The sequence below is a fragment of the Corapipo altera genome, unplaced genomic scaffold (genome assembly GCF_003945725.1).
Source record: "Corapipo altera isolate COAL_440 unplaced genomic scaffold, ASM394572v1 75, whole genome shotgun sequence".
NCBI classification, from domain to species: Eukaryota; Metazoa; Chordata; class Aves; order Passeriformes; family Pipridae; genus Corapipo; species Corapipo altera.
In genome coordinates this window covers 10,811,949-10,833,667 of record NW_020884887.1, presented here as the reverse complement: position 1 = coordinate 10,833,667, position 21,719 = coordinate 10,811,949, and the positions used below count along the sequence as shown (strand labels likewise).

Here is a 21,719-nt window from a genome sequence, read left to right as displayed (position 1 = left end):
CCAGCCTGTTGCCCTCCCCAACCCCAACCCATCCCATCCCCATCCTCCACTTATCCTCCTCCCCATCTCCAGCCCATCCACTCCCAGCCCATCCCCATCCCACTCCCTCCAGCCAGCAGGGTAGAGGCAGCCATTCCATCCTGACATTGGAGACCCAGATGCATTCCCCTGCCCCATCCCTCCGCAGGCCCCCATCCTACACCCAGTTCCTGATGGGGTTTGGAGCAGCCAGGGGCTCGCCCAGCACTTTGAATGGAGGTTGGGAAGGAGGGGATCCTCAGTCTATCTATGCAGATACATCTCCTGGGTGCAGGGAGCTCCACCACTGAGCATCTCTCCAGCTGCATTAACCCCTCAGCAGCCAGAGCACACACACGCTCCCAAGGGACTTCAACTGTGTGAAAACACGGGATTGTGGCACATTGCTGCATTTTTCCCCAGAGAGACCATTAAAGAGCATTGCTGGGATGAGGAGCCCACGCAGCAGCAGCCATGTGTCCGTTCCCAGCCCTGTGTTCAGATACAGCACAGCTGGAATCGGTGGAGAAGGACAACTGCTCTCCTCAGGCTCGAGGCTTCGCACTCCGCAAACACCCAGAGATGCTCCTGCCTACTCCTCCTCTTTGTTTTGAGGGACTAAGATTTTCCTTCAACTGTTTCTTCTTAAAAAGATTCAGAACCCAACTTTTTTTAATTAAAATACAGATGACGGCAGATCCACCGCTATGTCCAGGCTGACTGCGAGCCCGGCACCAGCCCAGCACATCCGAAACTGGAAAGGAAGCAAGGCCAGACGAACCTTCTCGTGGGGATATTAGTAAAAGTGAAGGGAGAAAAATCAAACATGTTTTCATGGAAATTTCCATTTTCGAAGAAAAAAAAAATAAAAGAAGGACTAAACTTGGATGCATTTATATAAATATGGAAATGAAAGCCGTTTCCCGAGCCTTGTCGCCACCCCACGTCGAGCCCTGCTCTCCTGCTCCCTTCAGCACCAGCTCCCCCTTTGCCATGATTTATTCCTGAGCCCCCTGCAGCATCACCCTCTGCCCTCCTCTGGCTCCAGCTCTGTCTGCAGCAGCCTCCTCTTCTTCAGTGAATTGTTGCTTTATTTTCAGCAACCATTTGGCTCTGCCAAATGGCAGCCAGTGCCACAACCCCGCTGTCTGTGGACACGCTGGTGGTGCACATCCTGAGGGACCAGGCTGGCCACTTGAGGTAGTTTGAGGATGTGGAGCATCCTCCCAGGGCTCACCTCTGCCCAGGTGATGCCATGGGGACCAATCCCCTTGGAGCAACATGCTAAGGAAGAAGGAGTGGAGATGGGGCTGATAGAGGAGCTGAGTCCCCCTCTGAAACCTGTTCTTGGGATGTGCCAATGGGACAGCATGGTGATGGATGTACGTGGAGCAGCAGGGACTGCCACACACACCACCACACTTTGGCTTTTCAAACTCCTTCCCAGCTCTACAAGAAGAGGCCTCCTCTCTTCTGCCTTGCTGTCAGCTGGGATTTTTTTTCTTTGTTTCTGTAGAAAATCCCAATTCCCCCAAATAATCCAGCTAAGAGTAAGAAAAAAAAAATACAAACGTGTCATTGCATTCTCTTCCCATCCTCATCCCTCTCTCACACACAGGGCTTGGAAGCACACTGAAAGGTATTCAGCGTTCACGCTGCCAATTGTCACATCTTTCAATGACAGATTTTAAATGGATGTTATTTTGCAAGGGAGAGAGAGAGGGGGGAAAAAGAAAAAAAAAAAAAAGAAAGCCCACACTGCTCATCCAAGAGCTGACAAGTCCTAACGGGCCTCATTTTCCAGAGACAAAAATAACTATTTTCAAAATTCACAGCAGGGCCTTCGCCTACACACGCTGCACCAAGAGAAACCTGTGGGGAGAAATGTAAAACACATTGTGTAAATGGAAATGCACCATGCATCCAAAACGCTTTTGAAGCAATTTGCCCCCTTTCATCCTCGCCAGCTCTCCTGTGAGCGCACGTACGCGCGCTCGCACCCCGCCGAAGGCGCGGGGGCCCGGTGCTGGGTCCGGAGCTGCCTGGCCCCGGCAGTCGGATGAGTTCCCCACGGCAGCGGATGACGGGAAGGTGTTTTCCTCCCCACGCGTGCGCTACTGGAAGAGCGGTGCCCATCTGTGGCGAGGGGATGTGGCGCGGCGCTGGCAGGCGGGAGACGTCCCCATCACCCCTGTCCTCCACCGCGGCTTTGAGGTCCTGCAGCTACAGAGCAGCTGCAGCAGCCTCTGCAGAGACCTCCTTGAGAACTTCCTTCTGCCCCAGGTTCAGCAGTGGGATGTGGGGACAGGGACAGCCTCAGCACTGGGAAGGAGCAGACGGGACGGTTTGCCGGTTGGATGCGTAGGAGGCATGGAGAGGAAGATGGGTGCCGTGCACATGGGGGATCTGGACAAATTATGGGTGAAAGGGTCTGCTGGGTGACCAGTGTGGAGCTCATCAGAGCCTGCCTCCCAAATGTGGCACCACAGAGAGCTCTGAGTGTATCCAACTATGTTTCCATGGGCCACAGCTCCTCATCGGGGCTGGTCTTGGTCCCCAAAGCCAGTGGAGAGGGGAAACCATAGCCCCAGGTGAGGTCCCTGTAGCAGCATGACTGAGTCCAGCCACATCAGTCTCAGGTCTGATATCCATGGTCAGGAATCCATCCTTCTACAAAGAAGTGTAAGAGGGAAATGCTGTGGTCTTGGGTTTGGGGGAGGCCCTCGAGTTCCCAGAGCAAGAGCAAAGGCAGCAGCTACCTGGCAGAAGGCTGAAAGTCAGGAGCATGTAAATACAGGGAAATGGCAAGGATCAACCTGCAGGCAGGGCTTCCCGTGCTTCCTCCTGCTCTTGCAATGGACAACATTTAAAGCTTATGATTGGCCGTGGAGTCCTTGAGGAAAGGGTCTCTCTCTTTGGAAGGGGGTGTGCACGGGCCAGCCCAGCTCAGCACAGTCATGCACCACGACCAAGCACCACGGCAGAGACCACATCACCCTTCCTCACCCACTGGGACCACCTCCCTGCAGCCACTCCTCCAGCCAGAGAGGAGAAGTGTTTTGTGATGAATCCTGGAGCAAGGGAGAGCAAGAGAGCACTGGCCACCTCCCCACATGTCCTTCTCCCTCACTCCCACCCCATGGCAGTGCAGTCCAGAGTCCACCCTGGCCAGGATGGGTCGATGCTGGGGGAGTATCCCATCAGATGCGGTTGGACATGAGCCTGGTGTTCAGCTTGCGGAAGAAAGAGCGCAGCTTGCAGATCTTGCACTTCTTCTTCTTGTTCCTACTCTTCAGGGGCTCCCGGCTGCCTTCCCACTCCTCCCCATCATCCTCGCTGGCCCAGGGTCCCCAGGCACCACCGTTGAAGTCCGGGTGAGCCCGGGGGTTCTCCGCAGGGTACCGCACCGGGATGGCTGTCCGGTTGTAGTGCACCAACCTCGTCAGGAGGGTCCTGACCACATCTGGGCGCTGCTCTGAGAGGTCATAGCGCTCGTAGGGGTCAGCAGTGATGTTGAAGAGCCACACGGACTTCCTCAGGCCGTCAGTGAGACGCTCCAGGTTCCACCAGCTCCCTGGGAAGTTGGTCAGGGTCTGCGGGGGGATCCAGTCACTGTACCCCGGGTCGCCAGTGAGGAGCTTCCACTCCCCAACCCGGATGGAGGCTTGCACAGCTGTGTTCCAGATGCCAAAGCCATCCTCCAAGGAGCCATACTTGGCATGGTTGTACAAGGGGTCAATGTTGTGCAGGATTTCAGTACGTGGTGACTCCTTGCCCTCACTGATGGCAGGCCAGACATCGTAGCCATCCAAGCCTGGCACATTGCTCAGGTTGCCCCTGGCCAGGCTGACCAAAGTCGGGTACCAGTCTGTGATGTGAACCAGTGCCCAGCTTGTCCGACGCTTGCGCTTGATCAGGGGACTGTGGACAAACCCGATGCCACGGACTCCCCCTTCCCAGTACGTCCCTTTGCGGCCCCGTAGTGGCCAGTTGCTTCCCCCGGAGAAGGTCTGCCCACCATTGTCAGTGGAGAACACGATCACGCTGTTGTCGTAATAACCGTACTTCTTGAGGGCCCAGGTGATGTTCTTCACCGCCTCGTCCATGCAGGTCACCATGGCAGCGTACTTGCGGCGAGCGACGTTGCCCATGGAGCGGTAGCGGTAGATGTACTCCTTGGGCGACTGCAGGGGCGTGTGGACCGCCTGGAAGGCCACGTAGATGAAGATGGGCTCCTTAGGGCTGTGGGATGCCAGGATCTTGCTGACACGCTGGGCATAGAGGAAGGTGGAGTACTTCCCACTCTGGTCCCAAGCCACGTCCTCCCCTTCGTGCAGGTCGTAGCCGCAGACGCCCGGTCCGTCGCAGTTGTCGTAGGTGTAATAGTCCACGTTGCCTGTCAGGGACCCCAGGAAGGTGTCGAAGCCCCGGCGGGTGGGCAGGCACTCCTTCTTGTAGAAGCCAAGGTGCCACTTGCCCACCATGTGTGTGGAGTAGCCCGCTTCCTGCAGCTTCTGTGGCAGGGTGACCTGGTCAAGGGGCAGGCAATTGGGCTGCCGAGGGCGGATGATGGAGTGCTGCAGCCCTGTGTGGATCTGGTACCTGCCAGGAAGAGCCAGGAGGAGTCAATGATGATGGGCAGGCAATGCTGGGTGGGGATGTGATGGCATTTTATGCACTGAAGATCAAAATACATCCAGATCTTTGTGTCACTCAACCCAGCCCCACGAAGCAAACCCCAGCCAGAGACAGGGAGCTGCCAGCCTGGGGAAGTGTCTGGGCTGTGTCAGGGCTGGGCAGCACAAGCAAGTGGGTTTGTAGTGTCCCACCTGCATACCCCCAACATCCCTGTCCTCTACTGCTTTGCACATCCCAGAGATGCCTAGGACCACTCAAGAGCCATCAAGAGAGAAGAGAGGCTTCTGCCTGGACCACAGTGGGCTCCACCACCCCCAGGCAGTAGGTGACCACATCCATGGGCACCTCCCTGGAGCCCACTCCTCAGCAGGAGATGATCTGGTGGGATCTGCCTCCTGCAGTGAGTGCTGACCACCCAGCATTGCTCCAGAGAAAGCCCCACTTATCCTAGAAGCCCCACAATAAAACCTGACTGTGCTGCTGCAGGAGAGAGTGATGGAGCAGCATCCATCCTGCCCTGGCCAGTGCAGCACTGAACACTGCATGCAGGGAAAGCACGGACCAAGGGATTCACAGATGCAGGGAAAAATGATCCTTCAACCCCAGAGCAAATCCCCAAGGGCCAGTGTGACAGCTGCATGGGACTACCTGGGGACACAGCTCCTTGCCTGGCACTGAAGCACCTCAGACCAGGAACTACCCTCTCCCAAAGTGACATCCATTACCCAACAGCATCCACAGTTTTGGCCTTGCCATGTGCCACTATTTTTCCTGTGTGAAAATCAACTGTTCACACAGGAAACCTTCCAGAGAAATCCAGATCTACTGGAGGATCTCCATCACCTGCCAACACACCAGGGCATGGGTCGAGCTGCAAGCTGGGGTTAAACCCCTTGGGGCTACGGAAGGGACCAAAACAGGGACAGGAGTGGGGGATGACCGGGCACTGGCTTACCTGCCGGTTATCAGCTGGCTCCGGGACGGGGTGCAGATAGGCTGGATGTAGTAGTTCTCCAGCTTCACGCCCTCCGCTGCCAGCCTGTCCAGCGTCGGCGTCTGGATATCTGAGCCGTGATACCCGACATCGTGGTAGCCCTGGTCATCAGTCAGGATGAAGATGATGTGGGGTGGCCTGGCAAAAGCAGGAGGCAGAGATTTCTCCATGGGGTCCATGGCCACATCAGCCACCAAACTGGGCTTCATCCAGTCCCAGGATAAGTAGCCAAAGCTGAGCAGGCTGACGAGCGAGAAGCCCGTGAGGGCATAGACGGCCATCCCGGAGCACACCGTGCTGCCTGCCAAGGGAGTTACTGTCCCAGCATCGCCTCAGAGTCACAGAAACAAGAGGTCCCCCCCTCCTCCAGAAGAGCCCCCCCGACCTAGGGGATGGTCCCGGCAACCCCCACAGCTGGTTTTGCGGGAGCAGCTTCCATGAAGGCACACTCGCGTGCACACAAAGAGCTTAATCCGCCGGGGCTGGGTTGCCTTCAGTCAAAAGAAAATAACCCCCGCGCTGCTCCAATCAAACACATCTGCACGGCAGGACGGGCTCCTCGCAGGGACTGGCGGCGGCCCGGAGCTGCTCACCAGCGTCCCGAGCGCTGGAAACACTTCCTGGCTTCCTGGGGTTTTCTCCCTGCTGTTATTTCTTTATGAAGAGCTCCATAAAATCCTTGTCAGAGAAAGCCGCTGGCTTCCCCTCTCTCCAGCCCTGCTCCTGCCCGGCTATCCGGACAGCTCACTCGGGATACGATGATCCTTTTCTTTAAACTCCTGCGGAAGAGGGTGCTAAAGTTCAAGCCCAGGGGTGCCGAGTTCTCCTCCTCACTCTCCGGGCAAGAGCCGCCCTCTCCTTTTCCCAACCTCCGCTCCAAGGCAGAGTCCCAACATCTGCCCGGGACGTGGTCTAAGCCGCCAGGTTTATGGGGAGCTGCCGGCTCGGCCCCTCCCAGCTCAGCAGCTCAAGGAAAAAGCTGGGAAGCCCCAGAGCATGCAGGGTCCTGAGCATGGCATTCCTTGAGCCACGGATGCTTCCCTCCCTGCTTGTCCCGAGACGTGTGACACACGGGTCAGGACCCTTGATGGGATGCTCAGCCAAAGCCCCCGCAGCACCCAGACTGGGAGGGCAGAGGGAAGGACCGGGTCTCTGGGAGGGATTGCTGGGGCCAGCTGCCCATGCTGACAAGATCACCATCTAAATAAATCCTGAAGAGGGGGGGAGCTGCAAAAACCTATTTGAACACTCCCAGTGTTAATAAAACCACCCAGGTGCTTGCAGAGCACTACAGAGAGGGGTGGGTGCTGCTGCACCCATTTTCCAAGAGGGGAAACTGAGGCAGGGAGGAGCCATGGTCACAGCCAGCCAGGGGCAAGGTTTGGTGGGGACCAGAGACTTCTGCCAGTGCAGAGGTACTGATCTGAGCTTGGGGTGCTGGGACAAGGGGCCAGAGCCCTGATGCTTCAGGGCAGCTTTTGGGAGAGATGAGCAATTCCCCTGTGCAGTTCTTTCCTCGGGGCCAACATTCATCAGGCATCAGGAAGCTCCTACATCTGGAACCCATCTCACCCCTTTGACTTTCCCCGGGGCAGGACTTGGCCCAAGAAGGGAGATTTTGGTAGCACAAACCCTCTCACCTTCACCCACCCTTGGTACAGCCAGAGATGAGCACTGTGGCTGTTTGCACAGTCCCGATGAGGACCTGAGGGGTTCCAGCAAACAGGACACCCTAACAGCCCTCCAGCCCACCCACACCCCACCTGCAGGGCTGCAGGGCTGTGGCGGGGGCTCACTGGGGTATTTGGGGGGAACTTCAGAACTGGCTGAAAAGAGCAGTTGAGACAGACATCTCCAGGTCCCCTCCGTGTCTCCCTCCTGGATCCCCTCCCCTGGTTCCACCTTCAGGCTCTCCCTACACTCCCTGCCCTTCCCCTGACCCTCCAGCCCCCTGTGCCCCAAGTGTCCCTGCCCCATGCCTGCCTGCCCCATAGGACCCCGGGCACTGTGGAGGAGTGGGTAGGAGGGATCACAAAGCTTCCCAGTCCCAGGGACAGGGATGACTCCCAGGAATAGCAAAGGGAGGGTAGGCTTCTTCCCTCTGGCTTAATGCACAGGCAGAGGGGATGGAGACAAGGACAGGCAATGGGTCAGAGCCTATTTCAGCCAGGGCTCAGGGGTTTGTAGGAGCACAGGGAGTGTGCAGGGGACAAGAGCAGGAGGCAGGATGGATAGCTGTGTTCTGTGCCTCTCCCTGCTGGCAGGAACCTCTGCTCACTCAATGGAGCTCAGCAGGGCTGGGTTGAGCCCTTCAGTGAGGTTTGATTAATCCTCAGGGGTTTATCACTCATTTCTTCCGCCCTCTTCTCTTTTCCCTTTCCCTCCCTCCTTCCCATCACTCGCTTCCATCTTCTCCCCGAACATCTCTACCCTCCTCCCAGAAAGTCCTGGACCTGACTGAGGGTAAGTAGAGGTGGGGGACCCTCCACCTCCTGGGTCCTGTGTGCATAGCCATACACATGGCTCCGTGCACACCCTGAGCAGAGACAGAGTTATCGCCCGGGATTGTAATCAGAGCTCTTTCCAAATAATAAATAATAGTCCATTTGGGTGAATATTACAGATGAAAAAGGAAATTGAAGATGTCAGGCCTGAGACATGCCAGAGAAAGTGTGTTTAAGGCAGCACAGATCGCTGATAAACTGTATCTTCCTTGGGGCCAGAGGATGAGCAGGAGGGAGGTGCAGAGAGGGCAGCAGAAGGGATGTGTGGCCACAGCAGTGGAGCTGGAGCCCACCTATGAGGAGCAGGGCTGGAGCCACCCTGGAGGAGCAAGAGCAGAGCCAAGCACCTCCTGGGTGTGTGGATTTGCTGCTCCAGCAGCATCTGCAGCCGTGTGGTGGGTCGCATCCAGCTCACGCCCTTAGGATGAGGAGGCACAGGCTGTGAGAGTCATCCTGAGTTTAAGCTGCTGTCAATGGCCAAAGCTCAGACACTTGAAAGGAGGGCAGGAGGTGGCAGCAGGGACATGCTGGCACAGGGAGGGGATCTTCCATGCCCGCCAGGGCAGCTGGTTCAGTGAAATCAGTGCTGGCCCTGGGTCTGGAGAAGAAACAGCAGGGTTAACTCAGCTCAGGGAGCTTTTCCAAGAGCTGAAGGGTGAATAAATAGTGAATTTGTTGGAAGTGACCCTGCTCTGAAGGTTGAAGGGACAGCTGGCAGGGTCCCAGCAGCACACAAACACCTTCTGGGTGCTCCTCCAAGAAATGATAAGAAGGTGAAAAGCAGCAAGGGGTACAGTGAAGGCACTCTTGATCCCAGGAAATGGGGTGCCATGGGACCCTCAAACCAGCCCCACTGAAATCATCTGACGGGAGGCAGGAGGAGGGAGTGGCTGGTAGTGAGGAGGAGGAGGAGGAAGGAATGACAAGTCTGGACTTTCGGGGTCAGTACGATTTAAGCTGTCTGCACAGCTGCTCTGAGGGTGATTAATGCATCACAAGGTCTAGGGACGGAAAAAGTACTCAGGGCCTGCAGGCACCCCCCCAGCCTCTCTTAATTCAAGGCAGTCACTCGTCCAGCCTAGCTCAAAGATGTCTCAAGAGCCAGGAGCTTCCTTGGAGAGCTCCAGCATGTTGCACAACGGGGAGATTTCCCCTGGCAGCCAGCCCGGACACGGATGCTGAGCCAGCCAGCAGACCCTGCCTGCTTTGGTCCTGCATCTGCCCTGGCAAGGACAGCCCTGCTCCTCCCTGTCACATCAGCTGCTGTGACAAATTACACTGAATCTCCATCTCAGCCTGATCTGCAGTGGTGTTACCAGTTCAAGGTGATGGGGAGCCCCATTGGGTGAGCTGGGTGCTGGATGTGGGGCTGGCAGCAGCTCTGTGGGCAGAGCATCACCCTCCCAACACCCCAGCCCAGCCTTTCCACACGCCTGCAGACCCTTCCCAGCTGGAGCCAAGCCTCCCCACACAGAGGAATTGCTCAGCATCCAGGGTAAAGCCACCAGACAAAGCCTGATATTCTCCCTTTTGGTGCTTCTAAGCCCAGCAACACGACCTGAGAGGCAGCAAACCCTGACCAGTTCCTGGACCAGGTCCCTCCATGTCCCTGCAGCTGGCACAGCTCCTCGCATTTGCACAGCTGGTTCTCTGACCAAATATTTAATTATTACTTCTTCTTTTTATTCCCCCCCCCCCCCAATTATTAATTTTATGTGGCCTAGGGCAAGAATAAAAATAAACACAGCCCTTCCTGCTTCTTTCTGCCCGCCACCCCCCGGCTCCGGCCGCACTTGCGTTTTGGCTCCGAGAGCGCTCGCTGCAAATGGGGTTATGCAAACAGGCTCCACATATTTCTCCACGCCTGCGATGTGCCACGAGGGCCACACAGCAAAGTTTAAAACTAAGCTTCAGATCTTTTTTTTTTTTTTAACTTCCCCCCCCCCTCCCCTTTTCTTTATTTTTTAACCCTTTCTGGGCCCGGAGCCCTTTCAGCCCTCAATACTGCCTTTCTCTTGCCATCAATGGGGCATTATGGCAGGGGATTTATTGGAAGCAGAACTCCCAGGCTTTACAATGGGAGCTCTGTGCAAGGCAAATATTGCACAATCTGTTTGCACGCCGCCGGCTCACTGCCCTTCCCCCTCGGCAGCCACACTCACGCCTCGGCCTCCGGCCTGCTGAAACGGGACCTTAAAAATCAGAAAAATGAAAGGTTTTTAATAAGTCCCCTCTCTCCTGCTTCAGAGCAAGACATTTGACCTAACAGGGCATCGGGGAGCCTCAAAAAAACACCTCTTGTCGCTCTCGCCTCTCAGATGTTTAAGGGTTTCCGCTCTCCTCGGCCAACGTATGATGCATTTACTCTTTTATTGGCATGATGAAAGAGCCTAGGCAAGTTTGGAAAAGAAGGGAGCAGTCCTAGGAATGGGGAGAGGTTGTTATTTTGTCTAGAAAGGGGAGAAAAGGCTGAGAAGAGGGGTTGGCCAGGTGATTTGCAGGGAAGGAAGGAGGCTGGAGGCATCGCCGGTCCCAAGCCCAGCAGAGAATGGGGCTGGAGGTGAACGCCTCTCCATTGACTTTGGGAGCCTTCAAGAGGTCCTGGCCATCATGCCTTTGGCCTGGGGATGGATCATGGCCCTGTCCTGGACTTCTTTCTCCCTGTCATGAGCACTCTTTGCTCTCCCATATCTTGTCCTTGAGAGATATCCCCAATGACCATCTCCCCTCCCTGGCACATTGCAGGCAAGCAGCATTTCTGCTATGCAGTTCCAGGACCTGCCTCCTCCCTACCAACCCCCCAAATCCTCTTTTCCCATTCCATGACCTCATTTTCCCCACCCAGAGCCCAGCACCTCTCTACCCCCTGCCACATGGACCCTGTGGATAAAAATCAGTTTTCTAGTGGCAACCGCTGCGGCAAGACCTCGACCAGATTACAGGGATGGGGTTTGGTTTGGGGGAACTCGGAGGTTTTTGAGCACACCATAATTCACTCTCTGGAAGCTGGAGCCAGAGGAAGAGAAAACAGCAATCTGCATCAGTTCCTGCTTATGCAACCCTGATCACTGCTGAAGGGACGAGGAGCAGTGCAGCAGCAGCCACGGCGCAGGATGCCAAAGCCACTGGGTAGCACGTTACAGGGCAGAGAGGAGAGCATCAGCTGTCTCTCTGATGGGGATTCTTGAAGCCAAATACCCTTTTTTCAATACACTTGCCCATATTTCATGCCATTTTCACTGTTGAAAATAATCATCATCATCAAAATGCACTTGGAAGCCGTAGCACAATATTAGAGTCTTTTCTAATGTAAACCACAGCCTCTAACAACACATGTTGGGCTTGGCCAGGGTTTGTTCCCAACAAACCACTGCTGCTCCCCTTCCTCCTCTCCTGGTCCCACAGCACTAGCAAAATATGAAATAAAAGCCCTGAATAAGAGCAGTTCCTCTCTTAGGCTAAGGAATTTTTCTTCTGTTTTTGGTCACCGTGATGATACATCTCAATTAGTCTGCAAATTCTCCCATGAAATTACTTCTATGCCTTCCTGCTCACGTTTGGTTTTTTTCCTTCCCCTTCATTTGGGAGACTTCAGTCCATCAGCTCCCCTTTCTTCGTGTAATATTCCTTCCCTTGCCTTTCCCCACCTCCTGAGAAACTGCAGCTTGCCACCTTCTCCTCTCCTCTCTCTAACGACTTGCTTTGAAGAGCTGGAGAGGAGCCCATGGGTTTGGCACTGCTCCTTTCTTCCCATGCCTTATGGCAAGCTTTCCTCATAGCCTGGGTGCTCTCCCTCCTTGTCCTGCCCCCTCTTCTGAAGCCCAAAATCCAGCACCCCCCTGAAGTGAGGTGCTTCCCACTGGAGCTTCCCAGCAGAGACCCAGGGCTCATGTGATGGCAGTGTGGCTGAAGAATTCCCCTTGCTGTGAACCAGGGATGCCCTGGGACATGGATCATGTGTCCCAGGGAGGATGACAGGGGAAGCAACTTGAGTCTGGCTTTGCAGGCAGGACAGACTGGAGGTGAGGAACCCACCCACATGTGACAGCGTTTGGTGGGAAGCTGGAGAACACATGAGCACGTGGGTTTGTGCCTGGTCCCATCAGGCTCTCATGGCTCAGGCTCCTGGGGTGGACACTGCTCTGGTCCCAGCATACTTACCTTTTGGAAGGACTGAGCTTTGCTAAAAAAGAAAAATTTATTTAAAAAGTCAGCGGTTCCCTGGCCTCCAAGGGCTCTCTTTGAAGCAGAGGAGAAGGTCCCAAGGCTGCGGAAGGAAAGATTTAAGCATTTAGCATAGCTGGGTTCTGGCAGCACCGCCATGTGACCCTGACACTGGATTCCCCAGCTTATTGATTTTGGACTTCCCCACCTTCATTCCTGACACAATTTATCATGGGATACACAGAAACTCCTCAATCCTCAAAATATGCAAGATGCTGGCAACACCTCCAGCCTCACCCAAGCTGGGAAAGAAAGAGCAATTCTTCCCAGCACCCACCAGACAAATGTCTCTCCATCCCACAGCCATTCCGGGCTGCACCCCAGCACCTTCAGTGGAGCCCCCAAACAAGCAAAGGCTGCTCCCCCTTGCCATGAGACAAGACCATCACTGCTCTCCTCCTGAAAGCAGTCATGGCAGGCAGGTACCCAGGGATCCAGCACACTTCTGGATCCATGGGAGCAACCCCAGCCCCTCCACCACCTCCTAAGACCCCACCAGGGTTCTGGCTCCCTTCCCAAGCCACAGCACAGCAAGGGACCAGCCATCCTCTCCCCAGGGCTGGGCAGCCTCCTGTCTCCTTAAATTCCATCGTCCCTTTCAGGTGCAACCTCTTCAAAGGCAGCCGGAGGGTTTGGGCTGGCAGGAGATGCGAAGGCCGGTGGGCTGGATGCCCACCCAGAGCTCTGCCTGCTGCCCCAAACCAAGGCATGAGGGAGGAGGAGGATGAAGCCCAGCACTCCCCACCTTGGCTCGGGTGCCTGCCCCAGACAAGGAGCCCTTTCTCTCCACTGAGCCTGCAGCAGGGCAGGGCAGGATGGCCTCAGCACCCTGCTTGTTTATAACCCTGCTTCAGTGCAAGGAAAACACACCTGCCCGTGCCAGCCGGGCTCGCACCTGTATCCCCTTCAGGCCCCCTGTTTATCCAGGATGTTTCCTCGGCACCCCAGGGGGCCGGCGTGGAGGAGCTGCTGCACCCCAGCAGGAAGGGTTGTTTTCCATCCTGGCAGGAGAGGCAGGTGGAAAGCTCAGGAGGGGCATTTCAAAGGGTTTTACATCAAGGCTGACCACAACCGCGCTGCTGGAGCAGAAAGAGGGAGCATGTCCGGCCAGACCCCGTGGCTTGCCTCTGCCCACCCCATCCCCGCAGGCAGCAATGAGCCCTGGGCACAGGAGCTGGCAGCACCCACTCCCACCCTCTCAAAAAGTCTCTGTGCTGCGGAGCGCTGACTGGGGAGTGGTTCAGAACAAGCAAAGAACCCAATTAGATGCTGCATTACTTAATACAAAAGGTATCAATAATCCAGCAGGAGATGAGAGCTCTTTCTCGCCCAGGATGCCAAGAGCACAAATTGCCTTCTTGTAAGAGAAAGGCTTAATTTCCATAGAACATGACAGATTAAAGCACGAGTGGGTGGGTCCACTCTATTATTCATCAGCCTTCACTGCTAACAGGAGAGGGTGTGCTGCCTCCTTTGAAGTTTCTTCGAAGGCCCAGGGTGCCCACAGACATTTTAGCAGGGTGGGAAGCAAGATACGAGGGAATGGAACACTCAGCGCCCGCATTTCCCTTTGCCCTGGGTTTGTAACACACCAGCCTTGCTGCTGCTATTGCTTCCCAAGAGGACTTAAACCAGAAGGTTCTGGTTTAAACCCAGAGACCTGTCTGACCTCTGGACCTTAAACCAGAAGAGAAGAGGTCCAGGATGACTGTGCTGCTGTGTCAGTCATGCCCAAAGCTGAGCAGAGCTTCCCTTCCGGGCTGTGCAATGAGCTTTGTCAACAGAGAAATCTAGGATTAAACTTTGGAGCTTGGATTCCTCCCTCCGGAATGGGAAACAGAGTAAAATAATGAGAAGAAAAACCAGTTTCTCTAAGCTGAATTTACTGAGGAGAACACTGGATTATTTCACTCGAACGGAAAACTCCAGGAGAGATTCCTCAGAGGCAGCACATGGCATTTGCAGCTAAACTCTGCAGGGTGAGATTGTGCCAGAGGAGGCTTAGATAGGATGTTGGGAAAAATTTCTTTCCTGAAAGAGTTGTCAAACATTGAAACAGGCTGCTCAGGGAAGTGGTGGAATCGCCATCCCTGGAAGTGTTCAAATATGTAGATTTGGTGCTTAGGGACATGGCTTAGAGGTGAAACTGTCGGTGCTGGGTTAATGTTTGAACACGACGAACTTGGATGTGAATTAAGTTTTCCAAACTTAATGATTCTAAGATTCCATGATAGGTGGATATAACTTCATTTCAAAGCAGGGGGGCCTGGAGCAGCCTCCTGCCAGAGCCATGGATCAGGGTGAGCTGTGTTTATTCCAGCACAGGCAGCTGCCCACCAGGCACCAGTAAAGCCACCAGATCAAGCAAAGAGATGTGGTTTCCCAAACAGAAAGTACCAAGCCCAGTGCTAGGAGACCATGTAAGGAAAGCAGGACAAATGTAGGGAAGGGATTGGAAGGGGCTAGAAGCAGAGTCCTGGGCTGGTGCTGGGAGCTGAAACTGAACCACAGAACTTCTGGTGCACATGAAGACAGTGGAGAAATGTGCTCTGCAGACACTGGATCTGGAGCGTCATCCCCATATTCCAAGCCCACCCATTACTATCGAGGATTTTCTGCTCGTAGTCACAGGTGTAACTTACAGGGTGATTGTTGGGAGGCTTGAAGTACCTATATCAATACTGCAGAGGGTGATTCATGATTATCTGCAGTAATCCAGAAGCTATACAAAATTGCTAATAATAGGTCTTCAAAACCGACATTTTAGTCAAGATAAAAAATGACTGGAACAAAATTCAATCATGCTTCGCTAAACCTATAAATGGAAAGGTATAACCCATATTCAGATCCCATAAACACCGAGCTAAATGAAAGCAGGGGATGTAGCTCAGCCCCAGCATGCGAGTCAAAGTGTGGTTGGGATCCCCCCCCAGAAGAAGTTGATTCTCAAATATGCTGAAAGCGGTTCCCAGTGTGTCAGGTGCCACAGGACTGGCTTAAATCCAGGCTGGTGGAGGGGATTTGGGAAGGAGAAAACATGAACACGGATTATGTAGCTGCCCTGGCAGCGCATGACAGGCTGTGTGCTGGTGACTGCAGAGCTGCCAGAGCTGAGGCTCCAGCGGTGGGGATGCGGATGTGGGGCCCGGCAGGGTTCATGATCCTGCTGAACACCATTTATTTAACGCTGCTGTGCAATCTGATGCACCGTTGCTAGGTGACCAGAGCCCAGGGATGCCAGGATAATGTGGGAACGGCTGGGTAGGTCAGCCCTGGTCCAGCTCCTCAGCATCACATCTCTGGGATGCATCAGGATGTGGCTCCATGTCCAGGGAGCAGCACAAGGAGTGAGGTAAATACAGAGCTTGTGCAGGGGGATACCAGATATAGTTCACGTGGTCCTGCCCCCCAGCCTGAGATCTCCGCCAGGAGAAGGGAACAGAGCCTTCCCCAGCCCCAGGTCCCAAACCTTCCTCTCTCCCTTGCAGTTCCCACACTCCTCCTGCCTCCAAATGCCTGCTTACCCTGTTGGGAAATCTCTTCTCACCCCGCCTGACTTGCACTGTTTCATCTGCCTACGGATCGGATAAGCTGATAAAATGTGCTGAACGCACCAAACGGAGCCTGTTCCCTCCATCCGCTCCCCGCCGCCGGCTCATCCAAACCAGCGCCGCCGCATCCAAGGCCACGGAAAGCTCTCTTGCCATTAACACTGCAACAGAGCACGGCGTTTGCAGGGCCAAAGTAAACACGAAATCTGCAGGGATTTTTGTGGTATTGAGGACAACTTAACGACTGCAGCCTGAGGCAGATTTATTGTCACAATTTTCACTGAGCTCTGTAAAATCCAGCAGTGTTGCAAGCTGGTCGTTAACATTGGCTTTAGGCTTTCACAGTTCTGGCTTGGGGAGTGGCAGCAAATGTTCCTGCATGTTGCTGTGGGATGGGAGCTAAGCGTGGGATCAGCTGTTCCCCACCGAACCCCCTGGCCCCCTTGGTTTTGGCATAACCAGCCTCACTTCCACCTTCCCTGCCCTTCCCAAGGGAGACAATGTTTTCTCCCACCTCCCTCTGGGAGGGCTTCCCAGTCCCAGGTGGGTGAGGAAAGTTGGCTCACCCCACAGCAGCTCCTGGGAGCCTGAGAGAGGAGTCTTTCTTTTCATACTGACCACTTGAATGAAACCAGGCTGTTTAGTCCAAGCAATTACTCATAAGCAGCATCTAATTACTTCTAGTATTTAAAGAGAACAGAGAAGAATCTCCTTGGAGTATAAACTCGGTGAAGTTGCAGCTGCACACACTCCTTCACATCCCCCCACATTCCCTGGCCCACAGGCACACCCCAAAGCACCCAGGGGTGCAATCAACCCTTTGTCCCCTCATCCTTTTACCAATAACAGTGTAAACAACAGATGGGAGCAAGGGGATTTGCAAATATACATTCCAATACATCATATCCATACACGCACTCCTGCAACAGCATGAGGGGTAAAACAAATCCATGCTCTGTGGGAAAACATCACCCAGCTCTCTGGCCAGGCAGGGAGGCACGGCTAGTCCCCTCCAGCCTGCTCTCAGCAGCAGATAACATCAGAGGTTGGCAGAGCCACCCTCCTGTCTGCTGCACTGCAGGCTCTTCCCACCCCAGCCACAGATGGTTACAAGGGAGCTGGCTGGTGCTCCAGGCCGGAGATGCCGTGAAGCCCACACCCACTGCCCTGGCCTCCTGGGACAGAGGGAGGAGGAGAGTACAGCGTGGAAACCTCCCAGAGCACTTCAAATCTTCTGTCTTGGACAGTGCCCCGGGCAGCTGCTCAGAAATGCGGGTTGTCCCTCTGGAAGCAGAATTGCAAAGATCATGTTGCTGTAAGCCCTGTGCTCCTTGCCCACAGGGGATGCTGCAACCTCGGAGGGAGAGAGAAGAGGCATCAGGGACTGCTGCTTCTCCCCAGGGAAGGCCACAAGGGTTGGGATCTTCAACAAAGTCCCCACAGGGCCAAAAGATAACAAGTAGTAAATGGAGGAGGCTGCAGCCTGTGTGATGTGACATGTCTAGGGTGACCATACACTGGCACCTTGAGGACATCCCAGGCAGGTGGAACAGGACCAGGAGCATCTTCCCTCCTCAGCGCCACTCCCCAGTGGCACAGAGGCTCCTGACACATCGTTTGCAGTGGCACTGAGCTGCCTCCATCCCAGCCTTTTCTGAGTTTTTGTGGCTCCTCTACCCACCCGTGTCCCCCAGCCCCAGCATGTTTGGAGCACTGGGGGGTGCAGGGTTGGCTGGCCACTCAGTTCTCCATGAGCACGAAGGACAGGCACTGAACAGCTCTCCAAGTTTCCAAAATTACTCTAAAGTGTGGGTTTCACATTAGACCACCAACAAGGAGCAATGGCAAGGTTCCTCTCCCTGTCTGCTGCAGCGATTTTGGGGAGTTCCCCCCTCTTTTGGCAATAGGAATGGTTTGCTGGTGCCAGCACTGATATTAGCTAAAGCTAGGTGGAAATAAAAACTCCTCAGCTCCTCAGCACTAGCATCCCTTTTCCAGCCAGCACTGTCTCCCATCCAGGACTTCATCAAGGACTTTCCAAGAGCCTTTGGTTGCCTTCCAAAGGGGATTGCTGTCCTCTGCCAGCCAGGGACACCTTTAGGTTTGTCCAGGGCCACCACAGCACAGGATGGGACTTTGTCACCCTCTTGTGGCTTACAAGGGCTGGCAGGTTTGCTGTGGCTTTGAGGTGGCCACATCCAGGACCCCTGATCCAGGGAACGTAGGGAAGTTCCTTCAGCATCCTCCTTACTCCAGCATCCCTGCTTTGGCCTTTTGCTCCCAGGGATTCGGGGAGGCTGCCCACCCCCAGAGGATCAGCTTTCCCGGCCCTCCTGCCCTATGAGTCACATGCCTCCAGGGCAATTTCTTGCCCATCTGGTTCAAGGAAGAGCTTCCCTCAACCAAGACGTCCCTGCTCACCCCAGGCTCCCAGCATGTCATGGAAAGTGCCTGCGAGTCATTCAGATTGGGTTGCTTTAAAGCACTCCCTCCTTTCCTGTTTAGGTGGCTGGAAATCTCCTGCCTAATTCTCAACCCACCCAAATCTCAGCTAGGAAATTAAGCCGCACCAGCCTCTAAGATAGAGAGAGATTCATTCAGCTTTATCTGAAAGCCATTTCAAGTATGTCCAGATTCCTAATGAAACTTGGATAAAGCCCCAGAGATTATTAACAGTGCAGGGCTTTTTTGGATAATGGTTTTCTTCTGTTTCCAAGAGAAACATATATATGTGCTTTGGTGGAATCTCTGCATACATTTTTTTGGCAGAAAAGCCAAAATAAATCCTTGTACTGCAACAACCCTCGAGCAAGATAAGGCAAGAATCTGTTTGTAATTCCTGTGTACTGTTGTCATACACAGATAAACAGGCATCTCTGGCCATGCTGTCCCCTCAGCAAGGCAGGGAGAACAGGGACTGATGTTGTCACAGAAGCCCATCTCAGCTGTCCACATTGGTGCAAGTCCAAACCTGGTCCTCTACCGTGTTACTTCTACACAAGCACGAGTACATGTTGCTCATGCATTAAACTTGAGTTTTTCTGGTACATCAAAGTAAATTATATCAATCTGGAGAATGTGTTTGGAGCCAGTGTGGGGCTGAATCCCACATAAGCAAAGGCAGAGTGCTCCACAGTCCACCTGGGAAGACCAAGAGGAGGCAGGTTTGGGTACCAGGAGACAAGCTTTCCATCCTGTCCATCTCCTTGTCTGGCAGAGAACAAGGCTTATGCCAGATGCGCTCACAAAAGTCTCCCCTGCCTTTAGACTGAGCCTTGCCAGACATGACTCAATGGGTGCAGGTCTTGGGAAGTTGTGCTCTTCACAACCTTCCTCCTTCTGAGGCAAGACACCTAACGAGGGGGCCCTCTGGGACTTCCCAGAGCACTAATGCATCTGGCATCTGTCCACTCCACTCCCTTAACCACTGTGGCTTTTTCCATCTTCATAAGCAGGGAAAGCAATCAGCGTAATGAACGTCTCTGAAGCTCTCACCCCGGCACTCAGGATGTGCTAAACGAAATAAACACACATCAAGAGCCCATTAGTGGAGGTCTCTTGTGCCCAGAAGCCACGCTCAGGCATGAGGGGACCGGGAAGGGACGCTAATGTACAAAGCAGAAACCCTCAGAAAGAGAGGCCTGAATTCTTACTTATTTTATTCTGGGTTTTTTTCCCCTGTTTTCAGATTGCTGCATCCCCACTGCCAGCACATGGCTGTGCCCACACCAGGATGGTGCTGGCAGGGTGGGCAGTGGGACGTGCTGCTGGCACAGTGATGCTCCTCATGGCATGTCCTCCCATGGGTGACCCATCCTGCCCAGCCATCCTGCCCTGGCAAGCTTTCCTCTCTTTTCCAGCCTCTCAGACCCTACATGGGGGGAATTCAGAGTAAACTGACTGGCCACAGGCGGTGATTATGGTCAGAGACTGTGGGACAGAGACCTTGGGGCTGAGGGACAAATGCTTCTGGTCTGGTGGGAGCATGAGTAGGATCTGACTCTCCCAGGGTGAAGTTGTAGGATACAGCCACACAAACGAGGTACTCACTGCAGAAAAACATTATTCCTCCGTTTTCAAGATCATATTGGGCCACTTAATCCAGAGCAAGAGTTTTTCTGTGCTCAGAATGGAGCTGAGAAAGCTCAGGATGCTGGAAGGGCACAAGTCACAGCATGACCCCAGCACAAGCAGCCTCTGCCTCTCCCTGCTCTCTCCTTCCCCTCCTTTTCCTGCCGCATGCCTTTTGACTTCAGTTAAAGCAGAAAGGATGTCTGATGAGAGAAAAATAATACCCCAGATCTCTGACTTCACGAAGGCAAACATAGCCCCTTCCCTCTCTTTCCAGGTAGAGCTGTTGAGTCCTGAATCAACACAACAGAGCTGTTGTGGCTGTTGGTGTTGGCCGTGCTGTGCGTGAGGCTGCCAGGCCTTTTAACAGGGATAGGCTTACAAACGAGAGCAAGAGCCTTGGGGGAAAACAGGGCTGGGCTGGGGGTTGATTAATAATAACAGCCCTTCTGCTCTCTGCATCGATGGATATTAGATCTGCTACCAAAAAAAATGAGAAATTAAATGGCTTAATGCTACTCGATGTTCAGTGCCAGCACTGAATAACTGCCACGCCAGCAGACACACAGGCAGTGAGACACAGCCAGAGAGACACTTCCAATTGAGATTGTTAAGCATATTGCAACCAAATTTTAATGTCACGTCTTCTGCTCGTTGGAGTTCTCAAATCTGTTCTTTCAGCTACCGAAATTTAAAAACTGCTTTATATTTCACAGGTTTAGAGGTGACTTTTTCCCCCCAGTTAATTAGTTTGAAACCAAAAGGGCTGGGTCGCTCTGAGTTTCAGTGATGGAGCTTTTAGGATATGCATATATGTATTATTTCAGTATTTTTTTTCACTTCTGAGCTGCTCCTTCTCATCTGGCAGCAAGCTGCTGGAGAGTGAGTCAATATTATTTGATACCTGCCTCATAGCTTAGGGGAAATGATCTGACCACCCCAAGCAAAGCCCAAACAGCAAGTGGCCACATCACAGAAATCCCCTCAGCTTTGGCTCTGTAGATCCATCCCAGCTGTGGGGCCATGGAAGAGGCAGATGTGGTGACACAGCTCAGCTTTCCAAGGGGACCAGCAGTTAAGCTGGAGGTGCCAGGGAGGGCTGTGCTGCACCTTGTTGGGCTCTCCCAATCTTTTTCTTCCACTGTGTGCAAAAGTCCTATGAACATAGCATGGGATTTGAGTGTCATTTATAACCCCCAGGCCCCAAAGGCAGTGTGGAGCAGATGTTTCAAAACTAAATGCTGGTCTCAAAGTGCCGCAGCCTCGGTTTGGCCTCCACAAATGCAGCTGGTTAATTTATGAATGTGACTTGGACATCCAGGTCTGGGAGGGCACCTGTCACCAGGCTGCTGGGGATGCCTGAACAATCCTCAGTGTATTTGCTAAACACTGAGAGAGCTGCCCCAGTGAGGCCAAGCGACAGCGGGGCAGTGTACACAAAACAATGCCATGATTCATCCGAGATTGCCATAACCCATCACATTTCATCAGGATGCTGTGGCATTTAAAATGGCATTTCCTCCCATCTGCTGTGCATTAGCAGACAAAGAAAAAGGAGGAGGGGGGAAGAGAACAGCAAAACAAAGGGGGGAGAATAAAACAGGATTCCTGAGTCAGACTGTTCCCAAAGCAGCTCCTTGTCCTTGCAAAGGCTGAGCCCGCCGACTGGGCAGAGGACAGTGACTGTGGCCATGTTCAGTTTTGCCTCCAGGCCTGGCT

At 53.9% G+C, this 21,719-nt stretch overlaps 1 protein-coding gene across 1 annotated transcript; it reads right to left on the bottom strand.

The window, feature by feature from the left end:
• Positions 1 to 3,118: 3,118 nt before the first annotated feature.
• Positions 3,119 to 5,931, bottom strand: ARSI (arylsulfatase family member I). The gene is made up of 2 exons (XM_027643618.1): positions 5,612 to 5,931; positions 3,119 to 4,620 (listed from the first exon to the last, which is right to left on the bottom strand). The coding sequence occupies exons 1-2, from the start codon at positions 5,929 to 5,931 to the stop codon at positions 3,219 to 3,221; spliced, it is 1,722 nt and encodes a 573-aa protein (XP_027499419.1). The 3' UTR covers positions 3,119 to 3,218.
• Between the last annotated feature and the right edge of the window lie 15,788 nt (positions 5,932 to 21,719).

Coding starts and splice junctions, on each gene's coding strand:
- ARSI (XM_027643618.1), bottom strand. CDS start 5,931: ATGGCCGTCTATGCCCTCACGGGCTTCTCGCTCGTCAGCCTGCTCAGC. Junction 4,621..5,611: donor AGCCAGCTGATAACCGGCAG/GTAAGCCAGTGC, acceptor TCTTCCTGGCAG/GTACCAGATCCACACAGGGC.